This window comes from Haliotis asinina, chromosome 12, assembly GCF_037392515.1.
Source record: "Haliotis asinina isolate JCU_RB_2024 chromosome 12, JCU_Hal_asi_v2, whole genome shotgun sequence".
Taxonomy (NCBI): Eukaryota; Metazoa; Mollusca; class Gastropoda; order Lepetellida; family Haliotidae; genus Haliotis; species Haliotis asinina.
The window spans coordinates 46401778-46413593 of record NC_090291.1 but is presented as its reverse complement, the minus strand read 5'-3'; the positions used below and the strand labels follow the sequence as shown (position 1 = coordinate 46413593).

The 11816-nt window shown below is 40.5% G+C and overlaps 1 protein-coding gene across 1 annotated transcript in view; it reads left to right on the top strand.

Annotated features, from left to right (window-relative positions):
- Positions 1 to 2481: 2481 nt before the first annotated feature.
- Positions 2482 to 11816, top strand: part of LOC137258229 (sodium- and chloride-dependent glycine transporter 1-like) — a 34971-nt gene continuing 25636 nt past the window's right edge. Inside the window, exon 1 of the mRNA XM_067795822.1 lies at positions 2482 to 2784. Within this exon, the coding sequence (XP_067651923.1) occupies positions 2508 to 2784 (277 nt within the window). The 5' untranslated portion in view covers positions 2482 to 2507. The remainder of the gene's footprint in view (positions 2785 to 11816) is intronic.

Below are 11816 nucleotides of genomic sequence, written 5' to 3'. Positions count from 1 at the left end.
GTAGAGAGAGGTACAGAATGAGAGATAAAATCACTTATAGAGAGAGAGGGAGGGAGAGAGAAAGGGGAGAGGTAGACAGAGGTACAGGGAGAGAGAGAAGGGGGTGGGGTGGGGTGTACCTATAGCTTGTGAACATGTGTGTGACCTGTACTACATTTAGCACATTGATAGTGAACTATGTATCTAATTATGTCATTATGTGTTTATATTTACAGTAAATGGTCGCTTAAATGTCACGAATCATCAGCCTCATAAACACGTCAGGGTTTGGAATTATCAAATTTCGGTTGATACACATCATTGCATCCCAACAGATCGATGATGGTGACGTCAGTCACGGGATTCTCTGATCGAGCCTATATAATTTATAGGCCACTGTTACATAGCTTGAATATCTCTGCATGCGACGGTAAACAACAACCTTCAATACGAGCCTTCTCCAGTATTACTGACAGAGAAAGATTACTGTCCTTGCTATATACGTGGGCTTTGGGAGATTTTGCATCCGTCAAACTTATATTGTGGATTGTATAGACACCTACAATACAATGGGTTAATGTCACTTGTTGTTTAAAAACATCGAAGATCTTATGGCTTCAGCAAATCAAGTAAATGACTATAGTACAATCCGACATGTGATTCACCACCCACACTTTCCCCTCATGACACATGCTCTAGCATTTGCAGAAACTGACACTTTACATCCTGATGGAAATGTCAAGGTTATTTTCACAACTTCACTGTACAACAATTGGCCAGGGAACATTTCACTCTCTCTGAGTTATTACGTTATGACACACGTTTTCAAATCATGCAAGACCTGATAAAAATGTGCATAACAACAAATATCTCCTCCACACGTGAAATTAATCTATAAAATGACATGGTTTCTAGCTTTCTGCATGATGTTAATTGTTGTAAATGTATCTACGCTGTCGCTCGGACACTGGAGGAACCTCGCACGGTTTCCAAAGAAACATCACCCAGCACTACCAACAAAAAGCAAAAGAAAAAGCGGTTTCAAGTAAAACTAACTAACGGAATCTAGAAAATACATTTTCTGGACAGAGCTGTGCCTGAAGTTAAGATCATCAGGCACTAAACGGCAAAAGGCAATTAGGAGAAAATTAAAGTTACAGTATAAGACAAACAAAAGATACTTGGACTGTCAAAGATTTGTAATGAAAGAAAGAATTCATGAAACAAAATAACTATTTGTAGATATAATAAAAAAACCAACTACTTCTACAAGCAACAAATCGTGAGGTGAGCATGAGTAACGGCCTCCCATGGATGTCAAAGAATGGATTCTCAAGTTTCTTCAGTGTACTGAAATTCTTGAGCAATTTTTTCATCTACTCAAGTCTTCAATGACCTGCTGGTGTGATACCAGAGCCCACCGCCCTCGTTCCTTTCTAAATCACTTATATATGCCAATTAATTCAGGAGGTCGAGGTTTGATTAATTAATTAATTCATTCATCATAGAATTTTACTGCGTACTTTTGCACATATCTATTTATGTGATGATCCTCGGGTGATGCACGTCAAAACTCATGATGAAAGCAAGGAATTCCTCCACAGCTTTTTTAAGCGAGCCAAGGTTGTAGGGCTGAATCTGAGGTTGATTGTGTTGACGGCGATGTACTGTCGGACGGTGCAGCAATAGGTGTAAACCAGGTGAAGTTGTTCACCAAGTTTGCTCAGAAGCGGTCCTTTGTGGAGGAGCTTTCAGAGAAGCCATTGCATCGTGTGTACATGCAGAGTGTGGAATAGAACAGCAATCCTACAGACTCCTTCGCCCGTAGTTTTGACTCAAAGGATCATCCATGGTACGACCTTGAACATGTCCAGGGCGTCAGCTAATATTATGCTGTCAAACTTCTGTGGAATAAGCCTATATACAGCCTCAGAAGAATTCAAGGCGGAAAGCCTGATCTTGTCCCTTATGATAAAGTCAATGAATTGTTTCAATTCATCATTGAATTTTCTGTCCCTTTTGACAGGAACGTGATTGGCAAGATTCAAGAAAATCTTGAATTGACTTTGGAAATTGAAACCAGGTGACACTGTACAACGCATGGTACAAGTCTCTTTGCTATTTTATCTGGTCCGAAGTATTTGATCAGTCAGTTGCACATTCTGTCGGGAGTAGTAGGGCATAGAGAGACAGAAATAAGACATAAGATATATATGTAAAATTCTAAAAAATATCCAGGTTTTACATTTGTCAGGTCTAACCAAAAGCTTCTGAGGGATTTTGTTTTGACATGGAGGAAATAATCCTGCTGTGCACTCCACAAGAACGCTACGAGCTGTCAACCAAACGTTTGTGAGGATACGCTGTCAGCAGGGCACATTCTCGGCTGGCCTTTTGCCAACATGAACTTAACGCTCAATTATCCCGATTTGATGACATAAATATATAATTGGATAGAGCACAATCGAGGAAACACCGCTCTGACCATACGAGCATACAACTGAACTGCGGCGAACCATTCATGAAAAATGGCGGACCCCGAGAGCAAGGAAGTGACAGCTACAAACAAAGTAGCTCCAAAAGAAGGGGAACCTCTTCCAACTACCCATGAATCTAAAGCGTCAGGGCCCTCCGTATCAACTCCTGTAACTAGTTTTGAAGTCGAGGACCAGGCGGTTGTTTCCCCGAGCATGGAGCGGGGGCATTGGGGCTCCAATGCAGAATTTATAATGGCCGCCATGATCATCACCATACATTACAGTCATATATGGAGGCTCCCCTACATGTGCTACTGGAACGGAGGGGGTAAGTGCTCAGTGTTAGCTCTAAACAGCACAATCCTTTAGCTTACATATATTTTCTGAATGTTGTTACGTGCCAGTTTCAGTAATATCGCAGTCATATGACAGCCTGTAACCAGTGATCAACATCATGAGCATCGATCTTCGCAATGGGGATACGGTGACATTTGTCAAACGAGTTTATTCAAACGATTTCGTTAGTCACCGTTAGCATGAGTTTCTAAAGACCAATCTTAGCTCGGATCCTCACGGGTAGTTTTCATATACGTACAGGGAAACAATGTTTCTAATGGGTTGGTAACACTGAGACCAAAGTGTGTGTGATACTAGCAGGTGGACAATATGCAGGTCCTTAAATGTAGGGATGTAGGCGGCATTCCAATCCTTACGGGTAAACATGTTTCAGGTATATATTAACAAAGAGAGGTGTATATAATGTCAAGGAACATAGCAGATATGTATAGAAAAGTATGATTGATTTAATTCTGAATATATACATCCTGTCCATTGTACATTCTGTCAAGGAATGCCCAGACCCCAGACATCAGTGCAAGAAAGAAGCATCAGTTGAAGGTTTGACCTTGAAGATAACCCCTTAATTTAGTCCATTGAAATGATCATATGCAAAAGAGCTCGCTCGGTTCTATGATCTCATGTTCTAAGGATGATATACTAATAACTGAAACCGCAAGATGCTTGTAACATTTTGTAACGTTACGCGGATATCCTATGAAGAAATGTGGTTTGTTATTTACGCTGAAGACCTGGGTTCAATCGTTAAACCACAGTGTTAGTCACTTACAGTACCATATCTGCTTTGAATAAGCTATGAGACTCTACATGTGACTGGGCGCTATTATAAATCCGTGCATTCAGTCCATTCAGTCCATTAATCCCGTCGGAAAATACGAGAGCTTCAACAGCAAACAAAAACATTAGTTAATACTATCAGGCTGCGTTTGTAAACAGGTTCCATTTGATAACATGTAGCACTCATGCCATCCCATGTATGTTTCAAGGCAATGCGTTCAGGCATGTTTAGTGTCTGGAATGTGATTGTACTCATCGAGGTTTCCGTGTTAATTATATATGACATTATCATTAATTACATAGTAGTTGCCGAGTACGATTATATGAAACTGACCAGGATAATAACCGCAGGCTGGCATCTCTGGTATTAACAATGGGGTGTTTTGGCTTTAGTGTAAACAGTTTGGTGTTATTGCTAAACATATTTCAGATTAATAGTTGAAAATCTAACTGGGCCAACCATTTGATGGTTGCTTTAATGTATGTTTTTCTTAAATCCACTTCTTTGCATAAGGGGTTGACCATTTAACAGTGTTGGAGTGTGTGCTTAAAGGCTTACTTCCTGAAAACGGGGATAATAGTCATGAGCTCATGACACATTTTTTCAGGGCATCCGCAGTGTCTGCGAATGATTATTAGTTGCCAAAACCTTTTGAAGAAGTATTTTCCAAAACACTGATGCAACCATTATCATTGTTTTCCTGCCCCGTGGCTAAATCTTGGTTTCTCAGTAACATACACTCTGTGGCTGGTTGCTGGTTTACAGATTTTGCTTCAATCTCACCGTGTCCACATTGCCATCAGATTCCATTTTTCAAACTCTCCGATCCACACGTCGGGGGCCGGTTTCAAATATTACAAAAGGAACAATGTTGGTGGAACGAATTGTCTGTGCTTTCCTCATTAGTATTGCTGAAATATAGAAACAGGCGACGAAGCCATACTGTTCCATCACTTACACACTTGTTATGAAAGGTCAGCATTTATTATACGATATGTATATATCGCACATATCCATCAATCTAGTACATGCTCAATATACCGTTGGTATATTTCCCTCTATCACTAGATGTCAGTTTCAACGGCACATCGTATTCTCAGACTGCACTCCCTGGGAATCATACAACTCTTGCAATCACTAGGTACCCCGAGTCAGTGTGACTCTCTCACCCGACAAGATACCCATTCACAGCCGGGTACCTTGGACACGTAGTCACAGCCCTTTGTCCAGGTTTATTGCACGTTGCTGTTCCAGCAACTAGGTGTTTGCACGGATTCGTAGGTTCTTTTAAGTTTAAGGGAAAGAGTCTGCACACAAAGTTGACTCCGAAGTTATTATACCCGATCCCGACACCTCAAGCTCGCTGGATCACTATCTAGGCGCCCTTGCCAGCTCGACCACGTTGTCCCAGCTCAACATTCACGTTTTGTACCCCCTGTTGTCACATAAACACATGACATATTTTTCAGTGATGAGTTATTTGTTCTCAATATCGGAAAACAATACCAATCAATCAGAGATTAATAATCATAATTTTATATACGTGTATATCTTGTCCATTGTACATTCTGTCAAGGAATTTCAGCAAATGTATTTTCTGTGAACGAACTTGTAAAAATAGAGAATTGTGTCAAAGAATATGCAAAAGTATGCAAAACGGAATAGGCCAAAGAATACAGTCTACCAAGAAATAATCGAACTGTACATACTTTGAAGGGATCATGTGCTTTGTGTAAAGGAACATGAAATGTCAATGTATGATGAAATATGTACTCAATATCAGTGAATATCTAGAAATGCGCTTAACGTCAAGGTGTATGTTGAAATATGCCTTAAAAGTCACTGAATATCTAGAAATTACTTAACGTCAAGGAGTATGTTAAAATATGCATGTAGTGTCAGTTGATATCTAGAAATGTACTTAACGTCAAGGTGTATGTTGAAATATGCCCTCAGTGTCAGTGAATATCTAGAAGTTAATTAATGTCAAGGAGTATGTGGAAATATGCACTAAATGTCAGTCAATATCTAGAAATGTAATTAATGTCAAGTGAAAAGCACTTAAAGTGAAATAAGATGATTTGTTTTTAAACTTGATCTCTTTCCTCAAGTTACGCAGTAGTGAAGCATAGTAAGTTCCAGTACTTGTGGTACCCTTTTCTTTTCGCATGGCCAAAAAGAGCCTTTTAGCAATCGACTCGTTCCCGGACACCACGTGTACACACGTTATTCAAGTGCAAATGGTCGTTAAAGTTTTTTTCCGACAGACCCGACCCTCATCTTGACATTTTGGGTTATCTGTCGCACGGTTGTAGATTAGGTTTTTTTTAAAAAATGGCAGCCGCCACCTCCTAGATTGTGTGTTTATTAATGGCAGAATGGGGGCTCCCAGGATGGGAGCCGTTTCGAAAGATGTTCTGCTTACTTGAACTGGCGATGCCAATATTTTACAACGTCATATGATGGGGCGTCATCTCCGTTAGAGTCTTTCATTAACTCGAAGGTATCTCTTTGACGAAAATATAAAACCTGATCACTGCTTGGTACTTGACTGTCTCGATAGTCACACCTTACTGCACTTTGAAATATGAGTGTGAATTCAGTACTGCAAATTATCATGTGACCTATAGTTACATGTAACACTACACAGAGTGAGTTTAGTTTTACGCCGCACTCAGCAATATTACAGCTATATGGCGGCAGTCTGTCCATAATCGAGTCTGGACCAGACAATCCAGTGATCAACAGCATGAGCATCGATCTGCTTAACTGGGAACCGATGACGTGTCAACCAAATCTGCGAGCCTGACCACCCGATCCCGTTAGTCGCCTCTTACGACAAGCACAGTCGTCTTTTATGGCAAGTATTGGTTGCTGAGGGCCTGTTCTACCCCGGGTAGACCTTCACGGGTCAACACTACACAGATAAACGTTCAGCCAGATACGAGTACCCATAGTGGGTCAGGGGCAGATAGTTTTAGGATACTTGTGCCTAGTCTTAGCCAATACCAAGACCTTAGACATCAGTGCAAGAAAGAAGCATCAGTTGAAGGTTTGACCTTGAAGATAACCCCTTAATTTTGTCCATTGAAATGATCATATGCAAAAGAGCTCGCTCGGTTCTATGACCTCATGTTCTAAGGATGATATACCAATAACTGAAACCGCAAGATGCTTGTAACATTTTGTAACGTTACGCGGATATCCTATAAAGAAATGTAGCCTTGTGGTCCGTTATTTACGCTGAAGACCTGGGTTCAATTCCCCTCAGTTCTTTCCTATTGCCCCCGCCTTGATTGTACTGGAATATTGCAAAACAATTCGTTAAACCACAGTGTTACTCATTACAGTACCATATCTGCTTTGAATAAGCCATGAGACTCTACGTGTGACTGGGTGCTATTATACATCCGTGCATTCAGTCCATTAATCGCATCGGAAAATACGAGAGCTTCAACAACAAACAAACAATGTTATATTAGTTAATACTATCAGGCTGCGTTTGTAAACAGGTTCCATTTGATAACATGTAGCACTCATGCCATCCCATGTATGTTTCAAGGCAATGCGTTCAGGCATGTTTAGTGTCTGGAATGTGATTGTACTCATCGAGGTTTCCGTGTTAATTATATATGACATTATCATTAATTACATAGTAGTTGCCGAGTACGATTATATGAAACTGACCAGGATAATAACCGCAGGCTGGCATCTCTGGTATTAACAATGGGGTGTTTTGGCTTTAGTGTAAACAGTTTGGTGTTATTGCTAAACATATTTCAGATTAATAGTTGAAAATCTAACTGGGCCAACCATTTGATGGTTGCTTTAATGTATGTTTTTCTTAAATCCACTTCTTTGCATAAGGGGTTGACCATTTAACAGTGTTGGAGTGTGTGCTTAAAGGCTTACTTCCTGAAAACGGGGATAATAGTCATGAGCTCATGACACATTTTTTCAGGGCATCCGCAGTGTCTGCGAATGATTATTAGTTGCCAAAACCTTTTGAAGAAGTATTTTCCAAAACACTGATGCAACCATTATCATTGTTTTCCTGCCCCGTGGCTAAATCTTGGTTTCTCAGTAACATACACTCTGTGGCTGGTTGCTGGTTTACAGATTTTGCTTCAATCTCACCGTGTCCACATTGCCATCAGATTCCATTTTTCAAACTCTCCGATCCACACGTCGGGGGCCGGTTTCAAATCTTACAAAAGGAACAATGTTGGTGGAACGAATTGTCTGTGCTTTCCTCATTAGTATTGCTGAAATATAGAAACAGGCGACGAAGCCATACTGTTCCATCACTTACACACTTGTTATGAAAGGTCAGCATTTATTATACGATATGTATATATCGCACATATCCATCAATCTAGTACATGCTCAATATACCGTTGGTATATTTCCCTCTATCACTAGATGTCAGTTTCAACGGCACATCGTATTCTCAGACTGCACTCCCTGGGAATCATACAACTCTTGCAATCACTAGGTACCCCGAGTCAGTGTGACTCTCTCACCCGACAAGATACCCATTCACAGCCGGGTACCTTGGACACGTAGTCACAGCCCTTTGTCCAGGTTTATTGCACGTTGCTGTTCCAGCAACTAGGTGTTTGCACGGATTCGTAGGTTCTTTTAAGTTTAAGGGAAAGAGTCTGCAAACAAAGTTGACTCCGAAGTTATTATACCCGATCCCGACACCTCAAGCTCGCTGGATCACTATCTAGACGCCCTTGCCAGCTCGACCACGTTGTCCCAGCTCAACATTCACGTTTTGTACCCCCTGTTGTCACATAAACACATGACATATTTTTCAGTGATGACTTATTTGTTCTCAATATCGGAAAAAAATACCAATCAATCAGAGATTAATAATCATAATTTTATATACGTGTATATCTTGTCCATTGTACATTCTGTCAAGGAATTTCAGCAAATGTATTTTCTGTGAACGAACTTGTAAAAATAGAGAATTGTGTCAAAGAATATGCAAAAGTATGCAAAACGGAATAGGCCAAAGAATACAGTCTACCAAGAAATAATCGAACTGTACATACTTTGAAGGGATCATGTGCTTTGTGTAAAGGAACATGAAATGTCAATGTATGATGAAATATGTACTCAATATCAGTGAATATCTAGAAATGCGCTTAACGTCAAGGTGTATGTTGAAATATGCCTTAAAAGTCACTGAATATCTAGAAATTACTTAACGTCAAGGAGTATGTTAAAATATGCATGTAGTGTCAGTTGATATCTAGAAATGTACTTAACGTCAAGGTGTATGTTGAAATATGCCCTCAGTGTCAGTGAATATCTAGAAGTTAATTAATGTCAAGGAGTATGTGGAAATATGCACTAAATGTCAGTCAATATCTAGAAATGTAATTAATGTCAAGTGAAAAGCACTTAAAGTGAAATAAGATGATTTGTTTTTAAACTTGATCTCTTTCCTCAAGTTACGCAGTAGTGAAGCATAGTAAGTTCCAGTACTTGTGGTACCCTTTTCTTTTCGCATGGCCAAAAAGAGCCTTTTAGCAATCGACTCGTTCCCGGACACCACGTGTACACACGTTATTCAAGTGCAAATGGTCGTTAAAGTTTTTTTCCGACAGACCCGACCCTCATCTTGACATTTTGGGTTATCTGTCGCACGGTTGTAGATTAGGTTTTTTTTAAAAAATGGCAGCCGCCACCTCCTAGATTGTGTGTTTATTAATGGCAGAATGGGGGCTCCCAGGATGGGAGCCGTTTCGAAAGATGTTCTGCTTACTTGAACTGGCGATGCCAATATTTTACAACGTCATATGATGGGGCGTCATCTCCGTTAGAGTCTTTCATTAACTCGAAGGTATCTCTTTGACGAAAATATAAAACCTGATCACTGCTTGGTACTTGACTGTCTCGATAGTCACACCTTACTGCACTTTGAAATATGAGTGTGAATTCAGTACTGCAAATTATCATGTGACCTATAGTTACATGTAACACTACACAGAGTGAGTTTAGTTTTACGCCGCACTCAGCAATATTACAGCTATATGGCGGCAGTCTGTCCATAATCGAGTCTGGACCAGACAATCCAGTGATCAACAGCATGAGCATCGATCTGCTTAACTGGGAACCGATGACGTGTCAACCAAATCTGCGAGCCTGACCACCCGATCCCGTTAGTCGCCTCTTACGACAAGCACAGTCGTCTTTTATGGCAAGTATTGGTTGCTGAGGGCCTGTTCTACCCCGGGTAGACCTTCACGGGTCAACACTACACAGATAAACGTTCAGCCAGATACGAGTACCCATAGTGGGTCAGGGGCAGATAGTTTTAGGATACTTGTGCCTAGTCTTAGCCAATACCAAGACCTTAGACATCAGTGCAAGAAAGAAGCATCAGTTGAAGGTTTGACCTTGAAGATAACCCCTTAATTTTGTCCATTGAAATGATCATATGCAAAAGAGCTCGCTCGGTTCTATGACCTCATGTTCTAAGGATGATATACCAATAACTGAAACCGCAAGATGCTTGTAACATTTTGTAACGTTACGCGGATATCCTATAAAGAAATGTAGCCTTGTGGTCCGTTATTTACGCTGAAGACCTGGGTTCAATTCCCCTCAGTTCTTTCCTATTGCCCCCGCCTTGATTGTACTGGAATATTGCAAAACAATTCGTTAAACCACAGTGTTACTCATTACAGTACCATATCTGCTTTGAATAAGCCATGAGACTCTACGTGTGACTGGGTGCTATTATACATCCGTGCATTCAGTCCATTAATCGCATCGGAAAATACGAGAGCTTCAACAACAAACAAACAATGTTATATTAGTTAATACTATCAGGCTGCGTTTGTAAACAGGTTCCATTTGATAACATGTAGCACTCATGCCATCCCATGTATGTTTCAAGGCAATGCGTGCAGGCATGTTTAGTGTCTGGAATGTGATTGTACTCATCGAGGTTTCCGTGTTAATTATATATGACATTATCATTAATTACATAGTAGTTGCCGAGTACGATTATATGAAACTGACCAGGATAATAACCGCAGGCTGGCATCTCTGGTATTAACAATGGGGTGTTTTGGCTTTAGTGTAAACAGTTTGGTGTTATTGCTAAACATATTTCAGATTAATAGTTGAAAATCTAACTGGGCCAACCATTTGATGGTTGCTTTAATGTATGTTTTTCTTAAATCCACTTCTTTGCATAAGGGGTTGACCATTTAACAGTGTTGGAGTGTGTGCTTAAAGGCTTACTTCCTGAAAACGGGGATAATAGTCATGAGCTCATGACACATTTTTTCAGGGCATCCGCAGTGTCTGCGAATGATTATTAGTTGCCAAAACCTTTTGAAGAAGTATTTTCCAAAACACTGATGCAACCATTATCATTGTTTTCCTGCCCCGTGGCTAAATCTTGGTTTCTCAGTAACATACACTCTGTGGCTGGTTGCTGGTTTACAGATTTTGCTTCAATCTCACCGTGTCCACATTGCCATCAGATTCCATTTTTCAAACTCTCCGATCCACACGTCGGGGGCCGGTTTCAAATCTTACAAAAGGAACAATGTTGGTGGAACGAATTGTCTGTGCTTTCCTCATTAGTATTGCTGAAATATAGAAACAGGCGACGAAGCCATACTGTTCCATCACTTACACACTTGTTATGAAAGGTCAGCATTTATTATACGATATGTATATATCGCACATATCCATCAATCTAGTACATGCTCAATATACCGTTGGTATATTTCCCTCTATCACTAGATGTCAGTTTCAACGGCACATCGTATTCTCAGACTGCACTCCCTGGGAATCATACAACTCTTGCAATCACTAGGTACCCCGAGTCAGTGTGACTCTCTCACCCGACAAGATACCCATTCACAGCCGGGTACCTTGGACACGTAGTCACAGCCCTTTGTCCAGGTTTATTGCACGTTGCTGTTCCAGCAACTAGGTGTTTGCACGGATTCGTAGGTTCTTTTAAGTTTAAGGGAAAGAGTCTGCAAACAAAGTTGACTCCGAAGTTATTATACCCGATCCCGACACCTCAAGCTCGCTGGATCACTATCTAGACGCCCTTGCCAGCTCGACCACGTTGTCCCAGCTCAACATTCACGTTTTGTACCCCCTGTTGTCACATAAACACATGACATATTTTTCAGTGATGACTTATTTGTTCTCAATATCGGAAAAAAATACCAATCAATCAG